We start from the raw sequence: 22,230 nt of genomic DNA on the forward strand, positions 1-22,230 counted from the left end.
ACTACTAAAATAATAATAATAAAACTCATTCATATGCTTAATAGAGAGTACAGGTATTCGTCTTGTGCATTTGTGTATGTAGCTCAACAAAAGATTGAACAAAAGATTAACTCCTTGAAATGCAAAGATTATTAGCCTATGGTGATGTAAATCCTATGCAAAGCATGTGGTTTAGAATTGACATTGGTCAAGACAGGAAAAACGTAGTGACAACTAGACTCAGTCATAATGATTACTTCATAATAATAATGATAAATATTTAATAATCAATCAATAGTCATATATATGTAGTCATTTTATAAATAAGCTGTTGAATTGAGCAGGATTTGACAATAGATGAACCTGATTTTGCAGGCATGAAATTCTTTGGAGTTTCATCTTACAGCTCTTTTTTCTTGATCACAGTGCCTCTGTTTAATTTCATTTTTATTAATTGTGTCCTAACTGCTCTATTTACTTCCCAGAGGAGAATCGGCTCCTCCTTTGAGTCTTGACTCCTCTCTGTGTTCTTCTTATTGCTGTTAGAGAGTTGTTGCCTTTGAGTCTTGGTTCCTTTCCATGTTTCGTCCACAGTCATCCTCAGTTTGCTCATTAAAGGACTGAATCCCTAACTTTTTGGAAAGTCAAAATTAAGGTGGGTTGAGATGAACAGAATAAGTGACTGGGTGGCATCTTTTAAGGCAACTGTTTGGCCAATAATCTCTTAACCCAAAAGTAGATGATCAGTCAAGACATGTTTGGTGTCCAAAATGTCATTTTTAAGCCATGTCAAGTTGTTCATTAATCTGATATATAAAAATATATATATAAAATTATATATAAAAATGGCCAAAAGTACGGACAAAATTTAGGTTTTCAGACGGTTGACATACTGCTTATGTCATGCAACATACTTTTGTCCATTTGTATAGATTACTGTGAGGTATACAGTGTCAGAAACCACATAAACAGGTCTGTCACAGTTTGAGGAAAGTATGAGATGAAATAGGCATGCAGTTTGCACTGTGCTAAACTGGTGACTATAACGTTCCATGCTTGTTAGCTACTTTAGCCTCCCCTGCTGAAAAAACATAGAAACCATTAAGTGCTTCTGTTGGTTCCTGATAGTTTTGTCATGGGTTTCGGCTTGTTTGATGGGTTGATATCACAGCGTAAAGAATCCTAATGGTTGAACGGGTGATCAGTGGATGATTCTGAAAGCATTTGATGGTTTCCTAATGGGTCTAAAGGTGTTATACAGGAAACTAGTGACCTTTATTGGAAACCATTAAGCCATTTCCCATTGGACAGCAAAACTATTAGGTTTCTAATGGTCCAGCAGGGTCGTAGCTCCAGTGCAAAAACCAAAGCAGCGGACTTCAGACGCCAAAATGTCTGGCTACATTTAGGGTGAGGGGGAAATTGTGTGCATTTGATTTTTGGCTGAACTTCTGCTTTAACCATTGTAATCCCCTCTGCAGCTCTGGCCACCGGCTCTGCTCTGATGTCCACGTCCAGGCCACATTTTTTTTGCAGCTGCATGAGGCAACATTGCGCAACTCTGCCACAGCATGCGAGCAGCCGGACAGGGGGGAGGCGTCAGCAAGGTCCAGAGCAAAACACAGTTCAAACACAGGACTAATCATATTAGAACACATAGCCTAATATATGCAGCGCTATTTCATGATAACGTGGGTCGCTCTCATCCTTATGATCATCACCACCCACGTGGCACATTTCTTGACCTCACCGTCGAACTGCTCCTTTATTTCTCCTCGACCAATCACAGTGCGCGCTGATCGTCTTATGCGCACTCGGCCCCGCCCTCCACCACGCGCCATCCCCAGCCTGACGCCTCGCGAGCCCAGGTGCGGTGCAAGGAAAGCGCGCAACGAACCAGCAGTGCAGGGAAATCCCGCTCCAACGCAACACGCGCCACGGTCAGATATTCTTTAACATGGTTATTCACGGGCAACTCCCTTTCTCCTCTCCCCTCCCCTCCCCTCCCCTTGCGTGCGCGCCTCCAAATGGTCAGCTCGCGCCCCTGCACGCTCGGATGGGACAGCCGTGCGTTAGTATTTAAAGGGAGAGCATGACAGCTTCAGTAACAGAGTATTTACAGATGCTGCTGGTTTAAAAGCCACTAACTTATTGTTTCTATTAGTTTTGAACGTTCCCTTCACTGAGTATGGACAAAGGTAAGAGGATTCACACTAGAATAACTTCAGATGTACTTGCTGTGGAAATGGTGTTTTATAGAATAGAAGTGCAGAGCTGCTGAACTCACCTATAGAGGCAGAATGGTTTGATTGACAGCTGTGCTTTTCAATGGTTTGCCATGATTCATCATGACTTCAGCAGCTTGCATGGACAATGGCAGGCAGATTGGTTCAGCCAGCGGGCTTATGGCAAAGCAAACTTGCCGGTGCAACATGTGGGTGTTATGTCGAGTTTCATATCAGCAAAACTGCATTACAGGGTGTACATTATGTACATTATGAAGTATAAGCTTATTATTTTGTAATGGCATGAATACAAACACAACAAATAATCAGATTACTGGTGTTCTGTTTCAATCAAATTGAGTAGAGTCAGTGTACATAGACTTTATTATCTCATCATAGAGTTTAACTGTAAGTACAGAAAATTTGAAACATTTCATTGCATTTGAGTTTCATTGGAGTGAAATTCTCCTTGGATCAGCATAAACAGGTTTAATTCAATTAAATTTGTCCATTTTTACATAAACCACTTACTTAAACACAACAACTTGTTTAATAAATGTTGACATATTTTCAGTTCATTTTTTTGAGTGTAGTAACAAATTATCATCCATCGAGCACATGTGACAGTTTTTGAAGGTCTCAGTTTGACTTATTTCCCAAAGAAAACCATTTGTACTCAGACAACTTCTAAACCTGCAAAATGAGTAATCTTAACTTGTAAATGTGATTGTAACCAGAATATCTGTTTGAATTTATGTTATAAATGAGTGGATGAAGTGATGGGAACAGGTGATGTTCTTTAAGCTGATATCAAGCTGATGTCTTTGTGGTTGAAACGGAAACACAATATAAGTTTTGGGACTGAAATATCGACCACGCCATTTACATATTTTCCACATAAAAGAGGTTTATGAAAGGTCTTGCTATTAAAGAGTATGCAGATGCATGATTGCTCAAGTTTGAAATCATTTTCATTTGCAATCTTCACGCATAACTGCATTGTCATCATCACATGTTCTAACCTGTTCTAAACCGTCTCTATAGGAAAAGAACGCACCACCATGACTGAGTTCTGGAAAGAACATTCCCAGCATGCTACAGTAGAGGAGATGATGCTGGACTCCAACGCCCGCGTGTTGACCCAGCATGAGCTGCCTGAGATACTGGAGCTGTTGCCCAGCCTGGACGGCATCGATATACTGGAGCTAGGAGCTGGCATTGGGTTAGTGAGCTTCTCACAGACAAATGCAGTACACTACAGGTTAAAAGCATTGATTAGGTTGTTGATATTTAGTTATTTGATATCTAGTTTAACCAACAAAAGTTTTTCTTTCCAAAAATATCCATTTATCCATTGATCAAATCCATTGATTTGCTGTGCTTTACTCGTATTCTAGTGTATTATATGGGTATAATCTTCACACACTTTGCTGATAACATTGACAGGTTTCGATTATTTATGAACTCATAATTTAGCATGTTCATCAAGCCTTCAGAAGCTTCTGAATGTAAGAAAAAGTTGGATATGATTAGAACTGCAGTAATACTTAGCAGGAAAATCACCAGGAAATAAAAAAAACCCTTAAACTACAAATTACCCAAATTAATAATCACTTTGGTGGCAGCTGATGGATTTACTGGATCTCACTGCTGTTTTCTGATATACTTCTGTCTCAACTTAAAATTTGACTGGCATTTTAGGTTCTGCGCTCACCTGGTTAAGGTTGTACCTTACTAACAGACAGCATGTCTATTAGAAGATACAGATCTGACTCATCTTGTCTGTCCCCATGTGTCCCTTAAGGCTCAGTTCTTGGCCCATAGCTTTTTTTTTTTGTAAATGCTCCACATTGGCGATATCATCAGGTGACATGGCTTGCAGTTTCACTGTTACGCTGATGGAGATCACTGTCCATTAAAAAAATAAGTTTACTTTTACAAAGTTAGTTTTGCTTTGAAATATTTGGCCTGTAGTGTAGCACACCACAGTCCAGCTTCAGCAATCAAGATTCAGGCTGGAATTCTTAGCCAGAGTAGTGTAATCAGATTGTAATCAGCTAATCAGATTACTGTATTTTATTATGTAAGAATATGAAAAGTAAACTGTACTATGTGTTACAGTAATGGATTCATCTTGTGTAGAATTACGCCAATGATGTGACGTGTCTGTGTGAAATTTGAGTGAGGAGGGCTTGCTTACTGTGTAATATAGCATGTATGTTTTCCTCCTTTAGGAAGTGTCTGCAGCTCTTTTACATTATCCTAGCATGGCCTGATTTGCACTAGGACTGAGAGTGAACTGTTTTGGTGCATGTTATAGTATTTATTGGCCTGCACCAATTAAATTGACATTTAACAGTCATAAAAATCAAGTGTTGGAATGGAATCTAAAATAGTGGTCATAATGAGCAAACTGAACATATTAAAACATATTGAGCCATAAACATTAGACAAGGCTTATTACTTTTGTTTTTAAATACTATAAAAATGTAAGTGTGTATTATGCAATGAATTAGATTTACATTCAGTTTGTTTTCCATAAAAAGTCTCAAGTCTGCACTTGTGACATTTTTCTGTTTGTTTAGATGCCAAGAAATGACAAAAACATGGCAAAAATGTAAAAACATATTCCTGTAAAGGTGTAATCCTGATCTGTCCTGATTACAGACTTAAAGGGGAATTACACAGATTTTTCGAAATTCGTTGAGACATATACTTAGTCATTTCTTTACACTGGTGAAGATAGGAACCAGGGTCGCCATGTATACAGCACAAATATAACCATTTCATTTACTATCCACAACCACCAGTGCACACGTGTCTTCTGAGTTTTTATAAGTAATGTTGATAATAGTAAAATACTGGTTAATCATAAAGAAAAAAGTTTTCTTTGGGAGCTACTTTGCCTTACAATACCTTTTACTTTAGTGTGTGTGCTTATCAGCTGCTTTATAACTAAGCACAGCCATGCACCTTTTTATTTACAGGGATCATGGCGATAAAGCTGATATGTGGTCAGTATTTAGTAACACGGATCAGACTTTTAGGCAGTGTGTGGACTTTGCCATCTGTACGACACTCAAATGGGTAATCTGTTTAAATTCTGTGGTAATTCACAAAATAGTTGGTAGTATATTAACATCCTCTGGCACTCGACAGCTATGGGTAAAAGGTGATGCAAGCAGGTCACAGTGTTACAATACAGCCATTGTAGTACAGTACAGCAGAGTTACAGGCTGCTGAGAATTGAAACCTGCAGAGGTGTGAAGCTCAAACATATGCAGTCCTATTTGACTGTGAGAAAAAAAACCCCACAACATCCTGTGGAATATCGTGTAAAATAGAAAACAAAAAGCTGACTACTTTTCAAAGTGTATTAAAGAGCAGCGAAAACGTCATGCAATTAAATGATCTCTAAATTAATCTCTATGGATCCAGAACATTCATAGCATTTCTTACATTGTAAATAAGTTTCCCAGAAGTTCTGTCTTGTTCTGCTGCTTGTGTGCAATAACCGAACAAAACCTTTGACCTTTTCAGCCGCTACACGAGTCATCTCATTGGCAAGGCTCGTCATGTGACAGCTGTGGACTTTATGGAGAACTTTGTGGAGAAGAACAGAAGAGAAAACAGTCACCTTGGCAATGCAGACTTCATCCAAGCTGATGTCACACAGCTGGAGCTGTCTGAAAACAGGTAGGTAGAGATCTGTGGAAAGAGCATTCATGTGTTCACATACATTCACACATTCATTATTACTGCAGTGTTGGAGATATCTGCCTCGGAATAATTTTTGGCTTCTACAATTAACCAGTGAAAAATGAACAAAATATTGTGTTATTAGTGTAACCCCTCTATATTGGTCTAAGACCACTTATTGTAAGTAATGATGATTCTTCACAAGAGCTTTAGGTTCAGTCGTAGTGCAGAGTTTAATAGCTAAAGATATAGGCTACAGCTCTCAGCTTCATCTCGCCATACACATAACACCTGTGACTAGGGGTGGGAATCTCTAGACACCTCACGATTTGATTCAGTTACGATTCAGAGGGCTGCGATGCAGTTATAAAATGATTATCGATGCATCTCAATGCATCTTTTTTTCTATGCAGCATTTCTATTTTTCTCACTATGTGAGGACTTTGTACTTTCAAAGCAAAGTCTTTTATTAATAAAACAAATGGAAGTGATGTGGCAAGTGAACTGGAAGGCTCTCATTCACTGCTCTTGTTTGGAGCACATGAGACGCTGCTACCACTCGTCTGCGATAAAATGCACTGTTACAGTGAAATAAGATTCTGTGGTAATAGATGTCCACGTAGCACATGTTACAGCCGTCCTACCCATTTTCTTTAGTGATTTTATAACTTCGGTTTTGGTCTTGTTGTAGAGAATGGGGGGATCGCTGTGTCAGTACAATATCTTCGAGGCGGGACGTGTGCAACATAGAGCGAAAGCCCTGGTTCTCAACGACTGAGAACTGGCGTGCAAACTGCAGGTCACATAGCAATGCAGTCTCACCTGGCTAGTAGCTAACGAAACGGCAAAGAGAGAGTTGCGAAGATGAAGTCAGCTTCTCTTTCAGATTTCCCCGTTCCACCTGAAATGGTGCCGCATTTACATTTGGCGCCTCAGAAAGAATTTAAGGTGGAACGGGAAAATTCTAACAAGAAGCTAGAGAACAAGAAGTGACTTCAGCCTCGTAAAACAGCTGGATCTTCTTTTATATAGTGATAGGAAAAACAGTAACATACAGTAAGCTGCAATTCCACATGCTGATCCATTTTAGTCTGCTGAACATGAAAATGCAAGATGGAAATTAACTAAAGGAAACAAAGACAAAGTCTCTGAATGTGCCGGTGACAACACGTTAGGGAAGATAAAAAGTTAAGAATAGAAAGAAGATGAATGCATGGATGGATGGAAGGATGGATGGATAGATGGAGTGCATGAATGAATGGCTTCATCCAGTGCCTTTTCTTTCTCTCAGTTTTGACCTGATCTTCTCAAACTGGCTGCTGATGTATATGAGTGAAGTAGAGCTGCGCACACTGGCAGAGAAGATGCTGGCCTGGCTCCGCCCAGGCGGATACCTCTTCTTCAGAGAATCCTGTTTCCACCAATCAGGTTATCCACAGAGACAAACACCAGCAGCTCTCAGTCCCAGCCATGGAATCTCCATGTTTTCCCTAACCTATCATAACTTATAATGAGAGCCATTGACTTATACACCATAAACCTGTTAACCTTCAGCAATGCCTGGTGCATGATATAGTATGAACTGGCTTGTACGGATAGCCATTGACATTTTACAGCCTACCATAAAAGTCAAGAAGTGTTAGGACGGAATTTAAAATAAGGGCCATATATAGCAAGAAGAACACATTAAAACATATTGAAAATTTTCATTAACATGACCAGTTATCATAATGTGACAAAGGCCTTGCCCAATCAGTGTGTGTAGAAATATTCTATGTGCTAATGGGTTTAGAAAAGTCGCTCTCTAAAGGGTTTCAGACAGGATTTTAATTAAGCTAGTAATAAGCTTAAAATCCTAACAGTTACACAAAGACTCATACACTCCTTGTACATAGCTTTTTTCAAATTCTGAGATGGTTCAATATACATCTCTATAAATCAGCCTTCTGAGTGGGAATTTTTCACATTATCACATTTTGTCCATCACAGGAGACTGTAAGAGAGATTTTAACCCCACCCACTACCGCACGCCAGCATACTACAACCACCTGATGACTTCTGTGATGTGGGAGAAGTCAGAGGAGAGTGGTAAACAGTCCTATGGGTTTGATACGGTTCTGTGCAGAACTGTACAGACGTATATCAAGGTAGTATGACGTCATTTAAAAATCATGTAAAATGATCAAGTAATAAATTCTTCCACACTGAAAAAATAATGCATTGAACGTAGTTGATTCACATTTGTAGCTCATTTCCACATGAATATTATATATTACATCAATATATTATTGCCAAAATGAAGCTGCAGGACAAAATTGTGAGTGTAATAAAATTTAAAGTAGAACTTTTGTGCAGTATTATGCAAAAGTCAGAGAATGCCCTGCATTTATTTAATTTTCAATCAAAACAGCCATTAGATATAAGTATTCATTTTCAGCATCAGGAAGCAGAAAACACAGATGTTTAGATTCAGTGTTCTAGACCAAATGTTCTTTTTATTTACCTTTTATTTACCTTTCTTTTCTCAGTAATGGCTTCTTGTCAGCTACACATCCTTTCAGACCCATAGTGTTGAGTTGTCTTTTTACAGTGGAAGGATGGACAGAAACATGTGATGTTTTCAGCTCTAAAGTAAGAGTGGAGCTTGATTTTCTCCTCTCTCTCAAAGAAGAAAGCTTTAAGTATTGTTTATCTAATGATTAGAGATTTGTTGGCCTACTAGTTCTTGTACAGTTGTTAGGAGTCCAGTTTTATTTGTATCTTTTAACATTTTTTCAACTCTAATTTTGGAAATTCCTGTTTGTCTGTTTATTTTCCTTTGACCTTCCCCTTCCTTATGCGGTGGATTATCTCATATTTAATATCCTCAGAAATACCTCCTAAAAAATGAACTTAATTTGTACCTAATGGCTGTTTTGACTGGAAATTAAATAAATGGAGGGTGGTCTCTGACGTTTGCACAGTTCTGTACATATTAAATCAAGCAATGAGTAGAAAGAGTAGAAGAGTAGTAGTACTGGTGCAGGTTTAAAGGCCTTTTAAAAAATAATGACAGTGGGCAGCAGCTTTAGAACCCGTGCTACTAAATTAGTCTCTCTGAGTTTCTCTCTCTTTCTCTTTCTATCAGATGAAGAAGAATCAGAACCAGGTGTGCTGGCTGATGCAGAAGGCCCGTCGGGACATGGTCCAGCAACACCAGGGTGGCTTCAACACCTTCCAGCAGTTCCTTGACAACCAGCAGTACACACGAAGGGGCATCCTACGTTACGAGAAGATGTTTGGCTCTGGCTACGTCAGCACTGGGGGACCAAGCACCACTAAGGTCAGGAACTGAGTGGACATGGGTTAACCCCTTACATGGCCAGGACCCACTGGCAGGCCCAAAGTTTTATTACACACTCCTACAACCTTAGAAGAACTCATCCAGTATGGATTGAAGTGCCTGTAGTTACTGAATAATAAGCCTTAGTTTGTCATAAGCCTGGGATTTTAAAAGTGGTCAGAGGCCAGCAGTTAAGAACTCAGGGGATGAAGAGCTGTTGACTATATCTTACCATGTTGTCATGTAGACTTTGGCACTGCCTCATTTAATTCATTAAAATCCACCCCAGAGCAGGTAGAGCATGTGCATGTCCATGCTGACCATTGTAAAATGGAATGCTTCACCTGTTTCTATGAGGAATATTAAACAAGTGATTTGTCATCACTGTTCATCTCAAGTATCAAGAGAGAGAACAACAGCCAAGAACTTCTCCACTACAGGTTTGATTCAACTCGAAAACACGGCATATCGCTTGATACATAGAATACAGCAAAACAACAGAAAGGAAAGTCCCTGTGAGCACGATGCTCAATGGCAATGCCAGAGTGGTCCGGGACGTTTTTCATGGCACATTCTGTAGCTTAGATATTGTAACAATTTAAGTAAGTTTATTTTATGTAAACTGTTTTGTTTATTGTCAGTTCAGTTTTGCCGTACTGAATGGAGATTTTCTCAGGAATATGTATATTTTCTATATTTGCAGTTTCTATGTTTAGTTTATTTAGTCAAAAACATAAATAAGACATCAAATTTTAAAGAAAAAACTTTCTTTTGATTTTCCGTTTTGGTTTCCACCCAGGAATTTTCATTTTAGTGCATCAATATCATATATTCGCTTGCTCTAATGTTATGCTGTAAACCCCAGTGTTGAAAATTATTAACTGAACTGAGTGAAGAAAACTAGAATATATTCAACAGTTCTACTAAATTTGAGCGTGTTCAACTGTTTCTTATTTTCCTTTTTTCAGGAAACTTTTGATTTAGCAGAGTCCTTTTTTGCAGTTTTAAGTGTCTGTAATAGATTTACTAACTCTTGAATGATATGAATTTTACGTCCGACATCATATAAACAGAAGAAAGCCAGCTGAAAGGCAGAGCTTCTCTGAATTTATAGTGGTTTGTTGGTTTCTGTTAATTAGCTCTTAATTTTCAAATCTTTCATTGGTTATCATTAGCTTAAGTTATCATGTTCCTGCTTGAAGTTAGGCTTGGGTGCATTCTATGCCTTTATTTATGGTATTTATTTATACTAACCTTGATAGAGTTTTGTGTTGCAGTTCAGATCAGCCTGCGTTACTAATATAAATGTAGATAACTGGTTGTTGTCTCTGATCAGTGTCTGATTAAACTAGCACTAGTATGTAATTCTAGTGGAATCTACTGAAATGAGTGATTCTGATTGTTTTGTATCCAGTTGTTTGTTACTTTTGAAGTAGTCTAGAAACTGTTCTCAGGTGTTCTTTGATACTATCATGTATACAGCACTTTAATCAGCTGTGAGCAGCAGTGTTTGCAGCAAAGCACAGAAGTTAATGTAGCTTAAATGTTTTCATTCTGTGTCCATTTATAACATGTATGTTTTGAGATAGTGGCATTTAATTTATTTAAAACATTCAGTTGCAATAAAACATTTGAGTAGTCACTCATAATATTGACTCAAAAACTAGGCTTTTCTAGATCACATTCTTTTGAGGTCAACATAAATGTGATTACAGCATTGAGCAGAAGTAGGTTAAAAGGTAGAATTCTCTCCACTTTTGCCTTGTTATTAAAAGCTTAAAAAAGCTTTTCCTTTTCCTTCGTGGCATACATTTAGGATTTAAATGGCAGAAGCCCTTGCAATGCACTGTGAATTCCAGATGGGGGCAGAAGTACTCTAAACTGTTACAAAAAAGATAAAAGCCTACAAGTGTTCGAAGGGAGACAAATATTAAACTTGTGTTCGTTTGTTTAAAAGTACAGTGATTGAAATATGATTTATACATACTATACAACCCCTATTCCAAACACATTGGCAAAGGCTAATAAAACAGTAACCAGTGATTAGTAAATTGTGTTTGACCTGTATTAAATTGAAAAGTTTAGAAAAACACAATATTTTTTGGTTTTACCTTATGAACTTTTTTTTGGTAAATATACACTTCAGATTTCAAATTTGATGCCTGCAACACATTCCAAAAAATTGGGACAGGATCATGTTTACCACTGTGTTACATCATCTTTCCTTTAAACAGCAGGGAATAATCATTTGGGCACTGAAGACACAAACTGATCCAGTTTTGAAAGCTTAATTTTTTGACATTCTTCTGTCTTACAAGGGCCTTTGTTGTCATATTTTGAGCTTAATAAGACACACGTTTTCAGTGGGGGGTCTGATTACACAGCAGTGCTGTTTTAACACATGCAGAATGTGGCTCTGCGTTGTTATGTTAAAATAAGCATGGGTGTCGCTGAAAAAGACAGCATCTAAAAGGCAGCATATGTTGCTCCAGAATGTGTTTAGCATTAATGGTGGTTTCACAGATGTGCAAGTTACGCACTAATACCCTTCCACTATGCATCAGCCCAATGCAAATGACCAGAGAAGTCAGCGGTGGATGTTGTTGATATGTTTTCAGGCTTGTCCTTTATGCACAGGGATTTCTCCAGATTCCCTAAATGTTTTGATGATATTTTGCACTGTAGAGGATGAAATACTTAAAACCCATTCAGCTGTTGGATTTTTTGCTGATGCATTTTTGGCGAAGTGGCAAAACTTGACCCTATTGTTATTATTCTTATTGAAAAAGGACTAGGCCTTTCCTGGATGTATATCCAACTACTGTCCTAACTTCAGAATATTTCTGAATGCAATGGCAAATTTGGGCCCATTTAGACAATTGTATCAAGCCCTCTACTACATATAATCTATCTCTGGGAAAACTGGATTCCTGGATTGCTGGATTAGTGATATCTGTATTTTTTTTCCTTCAGGAGTTTGTTGACCTGTTGAATCTGAGCCCAGGACAGAAAGTCCTTGATGTAGGCTGTGGAATAGGGGGAGGAGATTTCTACATGGCCAAGGTGAGCTACAGGGTCAGTGACCAAATGGTTGACTTACCAGCATTATCATAGGCCTGGGGTCTTATGTCTATTTGTTTGTTTAATTGACAGAACTTCGGAGTGGAGGTTTTGGGAATGGACCTATCAGCAAACATGGTGGAGATTGCCATGGAGAGGGCAGTACAGGAGAAGCTTCCTTCTGTGAGTGACCGTTTTGGCAAACAGTTCACAAGTTCACAAAATGAGACAGGGCCATGAAGAGAAGAGCCTTACACAAAAATATCCATGATACTGATTATATAATTAAAAGCCCTGATTGTTATCGACAAAAGATGTTATAAGAAAGGCTTTTTTTTTTTTCCAATAACAATTTTTATTTAATTTTCAATTATGAAATAGAGGAGGACACATGTTTGAGAGGCCCTTACCGCAAGGCCAAAGATACTAGTAAGCAGAAAGGCTTTTTAATTCTAGGAGTGTTGAGCATTTTTACTTTTTGTGCAGGACTTTGCACCTTATTCCACAAAGCACATTCATCATCACATATCCCAGTTTCTTTCACTCTGTTTTTCATGAGTATCATGACATTTTGAAATATTTAAAGACAGAACTGATTTGAAATGTTTTTATGCCTATGTCATCATCCTTGTGCTTTGAGAAAGTGATGTTTGAATGTCCACTCTGCCTCAGGTCCAGTTTGAGGTGTCCGATGCCACCAAGAGAGCATTTCCAGAAGGTTCCTTTGATGTGGTGTACAGCAGAGATACCATTCTGCACATCAGCGACAAGCTTGAACTCTTCAGAAAATTTCATGTGAGTCTACACACATGTATGTGTTATTAGTAGAACTTTTGCGCAAATAGTAGCTGACTTCCGTATTCCCTTCGTTTCAAAAGGGTGCCAAGCAAAACAGGAGTAAGAGTTCACAATAACTGGCACTTAGATTAAATCCCTTAAGTGAAAATAAGGGACAACACTGCCCTCTTCTGGTCAGGCAGTTTCATTTTCTTCATGTTTTTTGATTTGCATTTTATTTGTTGCATTATTAACACAATAAGCTTTATATAATAGGCTTGTGGATGTACTTATAGTGAACCCACTGTTAGCTTCTTATGAAAATGAACAATGACTGCAGTGAACCAAGGATCAGTTTTCTGTTTGGCTCTATCTGTGTGTGTGCAGTCATGGTTGAAGCCTGGCGGTAAGGTGCTAATCAGTGATTACTGCTGTGGAGAGAAGCCTTGGACTCCTGCCTTCCAGGAATATGTTAACCAAAGAGGCTACATCCTCTACACACCACAGAGATATGGCAAGGTGAGCCACAACCACGGGATGTTAGTGCTTATTCTGCTGTGAAATGGGAATTCCACCAATCTTTCAAAATTTGCAGCAGAATTAACTTGTTATTATGTAAACAAAGTCATTCAGGGTGGTTTGATGTGACATGCTCTTTCCTAGAGAAACTTACAGCATCAAAATTGTTCACAGTGGTGGTGATAGAAACCAGACATCTGAAGAGTTTAATGCCTCTAAAAGCTCCCTCACAGAAAGTTTTTACATGAAATGGTTATGAATACACTGCCTGGTGCCTGAGACGTTGTTTCATGTTAGTTTTATGATGGAAGGTTTTGGCATGAAATGTATCCATGTATCATCAACATTACATGTAAAACCTAGAAGATATGTGTAGGTTCACTGGTTGTTTTGGATTGTAACTAAAATGTTTCATACGACAACAATATGTCACCCATCTGTGGTTAAACACATGGACCTCATTTAAGAATGACGATTTAGTCTAATGTTACATAGTTAACTGTGTGTGAAGAAACGTTTCCAGTGCTCTCCAGAGTCATTGGCACCTTTGGTAAAGATGAGCAAAAATCTCAGGATTGGTGGCCTTTTTTGTCTTTTTTATAAGGGTGCTAATAATTCTGGAGAGCAGGGCACAGCTATAATACACAGTAATATTTTATTTATGTCACAATAACAATTTCTTGATGGATAAGAACAGTATGAACATGTCTTTGTGTAGTTTCTGGAAGAGGCGGGCTTCAGTAACGTGAGAGCAGAAGACAGAACTGCCCAGTTTATTCAGGTGATAAAGGACGAGCTCAAGAGAGCGGAAGAGATTCAAGACGAATTCATTCAGGTGACTGCACACATATGACCACATGCATGCATGCTAGTTTTTTGGAGGTCAAGTAGAAGACTTTATGCAGATGTTTGCAAATATATACAAATGCCCAATACATAACTCTTCAAAAATTAGTGTCTGTAATTCATAATATATGATTGTGCAATGCAATTTCAAAAACATGATATATTTATGATGATGTATGATATATTTATTTACAAATGTATGATTAGTGTTTCTCCCTCCATGCAGGAGTTCTCTCAGGAGGACTATGATGCTATTGTTAATGGGTGGACAGAAAAGCTACAGCGCTGTGAAGCTGGAGATCAGCGCTGGGGTCTGTTCTATGCTACCAGAGACTGAGAGAGAGAGAGATAGAGAGAGAGAGAGAGAGGAAGAGCGAGAGAGACAGAGGTAGCAGGTTCTTTGAACTCAGAGAGAAAAAAGACACTGCACAATCTGCTGAAGTTTTTTTTAATGTAAGAAGTTCAAAACAGGTAATTGCACATTATACTGTAGTATTCTGTAAACTAAGAGAGGCCAGTATGATTTTGTTGTTTTTTGCATATTGTAAATTGCTTAAATAAAATAATATATATATAATTTTGAGCTGACGTATGTTTTGCATTTTGATAACTTTAAACTTCACAAACTTATTATTGCTATTTTACTTTACATAACTATTTATACATAATGTACTGCATAATTAATTACATTTACACTAAATTTACATTCTACATCAACAGGTTGGAGTACGACAACTTTTTTTCACATTATTTCAATGAAAAAAATTATAAGGCAAAATTATAAGCCTTATATTCATCAAATTCAAATGATAAAAAAAAACACTTTTTCTACTTTGAATGCAAATGATGTATTGATTTTTGAATTGAATTTTATACTCTGCTTGTTTCAGTTTGCTACAAATGCAATAATATAAAATTGCAGTGGTTTGTAAATATGAATTTACAAAATGAGACATTTTATTCTAAATCTAACCTAATGATCAATTTGAAAAAAAAGAAACAAGTATTCGGTCCCATTATCTTAATATGTAGTGGAATAACCTTCCAATTGTCCACCAATTTCCACACTGGTTTGGTTAAATGTATTTATTTATTTGACAAATTTACTTTCTGAAGTTTCTTAAGGAGGAAACTTAATAATATATACCTTTTTTCTGAAACCATGTTAGAGTGTGGTCTGCCTTGTGGTTCAGATTACTGTCCTGCTGAAATATGATTGTCCCTAATTGTAAGTTCTTAGTGGACTGAAGCAGGCTTTCTTACAGTATAGCGTTTTTCTCTTTGCATGTTTCCTTTGATGTTAGCAAGCTTTCCTACTACTGAAGTTGTCATCTTGAGAAGTAATGCCATGGCATTAAGCAGACACCAGCATGTTTGACAGAACGATGCTCTGTTTTAAGTATTCAGAAACATCCGGCCTGACATTTAAACCAAAAAGTTAAACTTTTGTCTCATCTGAGACCACCACCTGACACATGTGCTTTGATGCACTCAGATACTTTGTTATAAATTCTAGGTAAGCTTTGACATGGTAATGTTGAAGCAAAGGCTCCTTTCCATCCTAACATAGAGGCCAGCTTTGTATTGTTACAATTGACCCTGCCAGTGCCCATTTTCCTTGTGGCTGTACAATGATGAATCTGACTGAGTTAGCAGTCTTAGTAATGCATGATGTTCTCTTTGCATTTCTATGTTTCTCTTTTTAATCTACCTTGCTGCAGGACATTAGGACTTTGTGAACTAATCCAAACAGGTAAAAACACAACGATTCTACATCCATTCACATGATATGTGTTATAATTAAGCACTGTATTTTGTTTATGTTTTGTTTTTGTTTTAGTTGAGTTGGCTAATTTTTTAAAAGATGGCTATCTTTTTATTATGTTTTAATATCTGATCAAGTAAATTTAGTTAGTAGATGCAATCAAGTGTTAAGAAGTTCTGTGCAAAAACTGTATTCTCCAGGCTTTTTGGATTGTATGAATTTCAGCACAGGTCATTTGTAGTTTGTAATGTTCCAAACCCAACAGATAAAACGTTGGGGTTCATTCACTTTTTTGGGTTTGTGCACTTCTCCTTTATTGTCCGGTTTTCCTCTTCTTCTCAAGAATATCTGAAGAAGTTAGGCTTGAAGCAGGATCGACCAATGAATCAGGGATTTATAAGGTCTTTAACAGTTTAATATGAGTGAATGTAATTTCTTTCAGCCTAAAGTAAAGTACATGGGGCAAATAACCTCTGCAATGGGAGTTAAAATCATTGCAGTAAAAATGGAAGGTCTCTACTACCTTTTTTGGGTTTTGAATCATATTATCAGTTTGTAGCACTACAGAAACATGTCATCAAGGTGCACTGGAACTGGGAACAACCTTTTCTGACTCCACTGAAAATGGCACAGGTGCAAAATAATTGGGGTTAGGAGCAATCTTGTCTCAAAATCGAATGGTCATTGCATACACACACCACAGTGATCCTTGAGAGGAACATAAGCAACTACAGGACAATGAAACAGGAACCTTTAGCCTTCAAAAGGGTAGTGAAGTTTAGAAAAAATAATTCACTTGCACTACCTTCATGTCATTTGTGTGGAGACACAATAAAAAGGCATACCAGAATTTACTGTTCAAGTAAAGGCCATAGGGCAGGGATGTTCAACCCTGGTGTTTGTAATCTGCTGCCCTGCAGAATTTAGCTCTAACCACAATATAGAACACCTAATCCAGTTAATGAAGGCCTTCAGGACTACCTGATTATTGAGCTAGGTATGTTTAAACTAAAGCTCCAGGGTGGTAAGTCACTATGACCAGGGTTGCCGCCTCCTTTGCCATAGATATTTTCTAATGCCTCTGTCTTCTATGGTAGAGGTTCCTCCCATGTGGCTGATTTGCAGATAATACAGTCACCAAATACAATTGATTCAATTAAATTCAAAAGTGATTCAGTACAATTAAATTCAGATCAACTTTATCGTCATTATACATATACGGGGTACAGTATAACAAAACACGTTCGGTCTACTTCTCTGGTGCTTAAACATTAAGATAAGGAAATGAGCGTGTATCTATTAGGGGGATAACAGACTATATATATATATATATATATATGTATCGTCACTTGGACTCATTTGGAATCGTCAATTCCAAATGATTTTAGAGCATTTTTATTGGTCCATGCATCAGGACAATTTCACACAACGTAAAAGAAAGCTGGTGTGTTGAAATGATGTAGAAAAATAAAAAATGACAAAAATGGAGATACATGGTTTTCTTTGGACAGCGACGATATACAAGTACAATAAGTACAAAGACAATAAATAGACAATGAACACAATGAAATGAATAAACTGGTGTACTGAAGTGTACTGATGCATAGACAGTGAGTACATATGTGAAAATATGTGTGGCATTCTCAGAGGCAGGTGCAGTGTGTAAATTATACTTAAGTGATCAGTAAACAATGTTATGAATGTTTGTTCAGGTGTTCCTTCCAAGTATATATGTCAGTCAACAGTAATGGACAGAATTCAGAACTAGATTAAAGTGCAGTGTGCACATAGGTCGAATAGCGTTTGTATTCATGATCTTGTGGGTGCTGTTGGTGTGACCAGTTTAACAGCTCGAGGGTAGAAACTGTTTTTTGAACCCGGTGGTTCTGGTTTCAGACATTGTGATATATCTTCCTAGACGGCAGCAGGTAGAACAGGAAGTGGCTGGGGTGTGTGAAGTCTGAAGCGATACTGCTGGCTTTCTTCAGACACCTTTTATTATAAACGTCTTATATGGGTGGAAGGACAGCTGCAGTCACGGACAGGGCGGTTTTCACCACCCTTTGCAGGGCCTTCCCTTCTGCAGCAGTGGTGCTGCCGTACCAGTCTGTGATGCAGCTGGTTAGAATGCTCTCCACTGTGGACCTGTAGAAGTTGCAGAGGACCTGATGTAGCAGGTTGACTCTCCTCAGCCTCCTGAAGAAATGAAGGCATTGACATGAAATTAAAACAGTTCGCTCTCTCCACCATGGTCCCCTCAAGTCAAAGTTTGTTTATATAGCGCTTTTTACAACAGGTGTTGTCACAAAGCAGCTTTTCAGAAAAATCCAGTTCCAAGTGAGCAAGTCAACAGTGGCAAGGAAAAACTTGAAAACGAGCAAGAGAAGGAAACCTAGAGGGGAACCAAGACTTAAAAGGGGAACCCCTGCTCCTCTGATCGACACCTGATAGCAAACAATAACATAAGAACAATACGAACAGGGAATAAGGTTTTATCATTAGTATAAAATATTAAAATACAGACGAGGGGAGAAGATGAAGCAATGGCTATGATTAAATAGTTTGAGTCTATGCACGAAGCAGCATCATTAGGAGGCTCAGTTCATGCAGGTGAGGTTTGCACAGCGTTGTACAGCGGAAAGCTCCATGGTGGTCAAAATGGTCCAGAAGGCGGGATCTGCACCTGATCAAGGCAGATAAAGCAACAGCATCATTCTGCACAGGATGGGCAGTTGTTCAGCTCGGCAAAGAAACACACAGGCAGTTATTTCTGTTAAGAAAGACTGGTTACAGTGTACAGTGTTAATGCTGAGAGGTGTGTGCACTCTGCTTCCCTTCCTGAAATCAACAATAAGCTCTTTGTTCTTGTTTACACTGAGGCAGAGAATGTTGTCTGCGCACCGCTCTGAGAAGAGTTTTACCTTCTCTCTGTACGCTTCCTCATTGCTGTTAGTGATGAGGCCCACTACCGTTGTATTGTCAGCCAACTTGAGGGTGTTGGAGGTGTGCTTGGCGATGCAGTCATGGGTGTACAGTTTGTAGAGCATGGTTGATAAGACATAGTCTTTTGGACAGCCTGTGCTGAGAGTGAGGAAGTCCAGAATCCAGCTGCAGACTGTGCGACTGATTCCCTGGGTCTTGAGCTAGGAGACCAGTCTAGATGGGATAATTGTGTTAAATGGTGAACTGAAATCAATGAACAGCATCCACTGATAGGTGTTCTCGATGGTTCGATGCAGTGTGCACTGTCAGAGAGATCACTTCTTGGGTTGACCCGTTTGCACGGTAGACGAACTGATGAGGATCGAGAGGCAATTCTTAACATCAAGTCAAGACCAGACTTTCAAAGCACTTCGATATGATGGGCGGGGGTGTGATTGAGTGATGCTCATTGAGGATGTGACGTTAGGTTTCTTTGGTATGGGGATGATGGTTGTGGCTTTGAAGCAGGTGGCAACAGTAGACATCAGAGAGAGTTTGAAGATGTCTGTGAAAATGAAAGCTGGTTGGTACATGCTTTCAGGATCCCAGGATGCCATCAGGCCTGGCAGCTTTGCACATGTGCACTCGCAAAAGAGCTCTCCTCACCTCATCTGTAGACAGTAAGAGTACCATTTCTTCTGCAGAGGGACGTGAGGCTTAACTGGTCAGCTAAGCTTAGATGATCTTGAAGCAGTGTGAACTGAATATGTAAACAAGCAACATTTGTTGCCACAGGTTCTCCAGGCAGAAGTTCTCACTAGCCTTCTGGACAACCATGGCTACTGGAGAACCGAAAGTGTTGTCAAAAGTGTTACTGGCCTTTCATGAGAAGTTATATAAAACAATGGTATGAGAAAAATAGCCTGTACCTGAAAATAAAGGTAGTTTAACCAAAAGTACATACCTGTATGAGCAGTGTTGTAAAAGTCATTGAAAATACTAGCCTGGATTTAAAAGCCACTTCAAAGCTAGTGATGGACATAAGAACATAACTGATGTGTTCTCCAAGTTTGCCCAGACAAACATACCAACGAGAGGCTTCAAAGAAAAGACATAACTTTGTATTCATACACTGTCATGTGAATGAAATTTGCCTGAAGGTATTGAACAATGCAAACGATTTAGTTGCACCTGATAGTTTGCATATCCCCAGAAAAGATAGCCCTTTTACAGTTAATAATACCACCCTTGCTCTGCTGAGTGGAGACTCAAATGAAGAATTAATGTTTGGTACAAAGGTCTACCTTAATGTCGGGTTGGAAGAAGAACTATTAGGGTTACCATTAAAGACTCGATCTAGAAACTGCGGAACACTTGTCTGCTAACGTTATGGCCTGGAAGCAGTTGGAGAACTACTCCCATTGTTTTTTGACCTTAGGTCCAAAGAGAGACAAGAACCCCATCACAGATTAAAAAATGTAGAACAAACAGTAAGAGTTGTTGTTGTTGTTGTAGTCATCAGTTGTTTTATACATTTTGAGTAATCAGATAAACACAAATGTTGGGAGCAGATGACAGTTGTACTACTATATAAAGATGCAGAGGTATCTTCTCACTTCTACACTGTAACATTACAGTTGACCACATTGTGCCAGCTGATATTTTTGCATCCCATGTTTTATCATTTCATGAATATTCACAAGCAAACAAATGGTGTGATCAGAGTAGCCATGATACTCAGTTTGGCATTGCACACTACTGTAGAGAAGCTAGATGCTTTTAATGTTGCTGAATTTTCTTGAAGTCAATGTGAATCATGAATTCTACTTACATACTGTCTTATGTCTGAGTGAAACATGGCACCTGGGAGGGTTTTTGAGCTTGTTGAGCATTTCATCTGATGATTCATCTGCAGGTTAAACTTGACATTACAAATTAATATTATTTTTCCCCACCTGCTGGTGCACAGTGACAAAATCAAATCTCAGAAGATGTTTTTCAGGCAAGCAAAAGTCATCACACTTCGATCAAACATTACAGGAAACCTAGGATTTTGTATTTCTAATGGTATGATATAATGAACTGTGCTTAATATGATCAGAGACATGAACAAACAAGGTTAAAAAGGTCTATTCTGTTTTCGGGCTGACTTTAAAAGAGTTAACAACAAAGTCTGTACTTATTTATGCCACACTGTAAAATAGCAGCTCATGAAAAACAAAAAATAGTTTTCCACTGTGTATATAAGTAAACTGTTTTATGAACTTAATTTAATCAAGCCACCCATTTCCCTTCAAACAAATGGAATACATACAGCATATACAGACTTTGTAACCTCAAAATAAATGCAGTTGCAATAACTGTTGACATCCAACATCCCCCTTAGTTCATTTTTTTAGAGTAGACTCCTTCCTAAATAATCGTACACTATACAGTATATCAAAAACCAAAAGCATGCAGACACTCCTTCTATTCAGCAATTTTAAATGGCCTATAGGCTACATTTTTCTTGTATATTATCCCCCCAGCCCCTTTGGTCCACTTATGATGTTTGTGAGGGTTTACAAACCAAAATAGTCCTAATTCATTTCTGCATGATCATTTACCAACCTCACTTTGTCCCTTACAATTAGAGAGGTTGTTTATGTCACCATGTCTGAGATATGTAAATGATCTCTCTCCTGTACTGTGCCTGGTCATAAAAAGCAGCCTAGACCTTATAACTACAGGGGGCTAAACTGCTGTAGGCTTAATAGATGTAACTTCAAAATCAGCTTTTTTTGTTTTGTGGACTGCATGGACTGGGCAGTGAACCGTACACTGTGAAATTTTAAGAGTGTTTACATGCTACATTTTTGTTTTATTTAGAAAAAATGAAAATTTGCATTTTTATCATATTGTCTCTTTAAGGTGCACCTGTTGATGCTGAAACAGGTCTTCCAATAGAATGGGATGCTCTGGAGCCTAGGGCCACCATGCCCAATGCCAAGCATCAGATAAAAGGGTATGAAGCCCCCCAGAAAAGGGCTGTGGAGCAGTGTAACTGTGTTCTCCGAAGTGACCTGGAGCTCCATCCAGTACCTTAGGGATGAGTTGGAGTGGAGTCCAGAACTGAT

At 38.4% G+C, this 22,230-nt stretch overlaps 1 protein-coding gene across 2 annotated transcripts; it reads left to right on the forward strand.

Moving 5' to 3' along the window:
- The first annotated feature begins 1,721 nt into the window (after nt 1-1,721).
- On the forward strand, nt 1,722-15,010 carry pmt (phosphoethanolamine methyltransferase). Of its 2 annotated transcripts, none has more exons than XM_036575728.1 (12): nt 1,722-1,919; nt 3,249-3,426; nt 5,745-5,900; nt 7,195-7,331; nt 7,893-8,050; nt 9,031-9,225; nt 12,199-12,288; nt 12,379-12,468; nt 12,958-13,080; nt 13,450-13,581; nt 14,300-14,416; nt 14,654-15,010. In XM_036575728.1, the coding sequence occupies exons 2-12, from the start codon at nt 3,266-3,268 to the stop codon at nt 14,762-14,764; spliced, it is 1,470 nt and encodes a 489-aa protein (XP_036431621.1). In that variant the 5' UTR covers nt 1,722-1,919; nt 3,249-3,265; the 3' UTR covers nt 14,765-15,010. The 2 variants fall into 2 exon arrangements, with proteins under 2 accessions (XP_036431621.1, XP_036431620.1); XM_036575727.1 differs by lacking the exon at nt 1,722-1,919 and adding an exon at nt 2,020-2,177.
- Nucleotides 15,011-22,230: the final 7,220 nt, after the last annotated feature.

Source organism: Colossoma macropomum, unplaced genomic scaffold (assembly GCF_904425465.1).
Source record: "Colossoma macropomum unplaced genomic scaffold, Colossoma_macropomum, whole genome shotgun sequence".
NCBI lineage: Eukaryota > Metazoa > Chordata > Actinopteri > Characiformes > Serrasalmidae > Colossoma > Colossoma macropomum.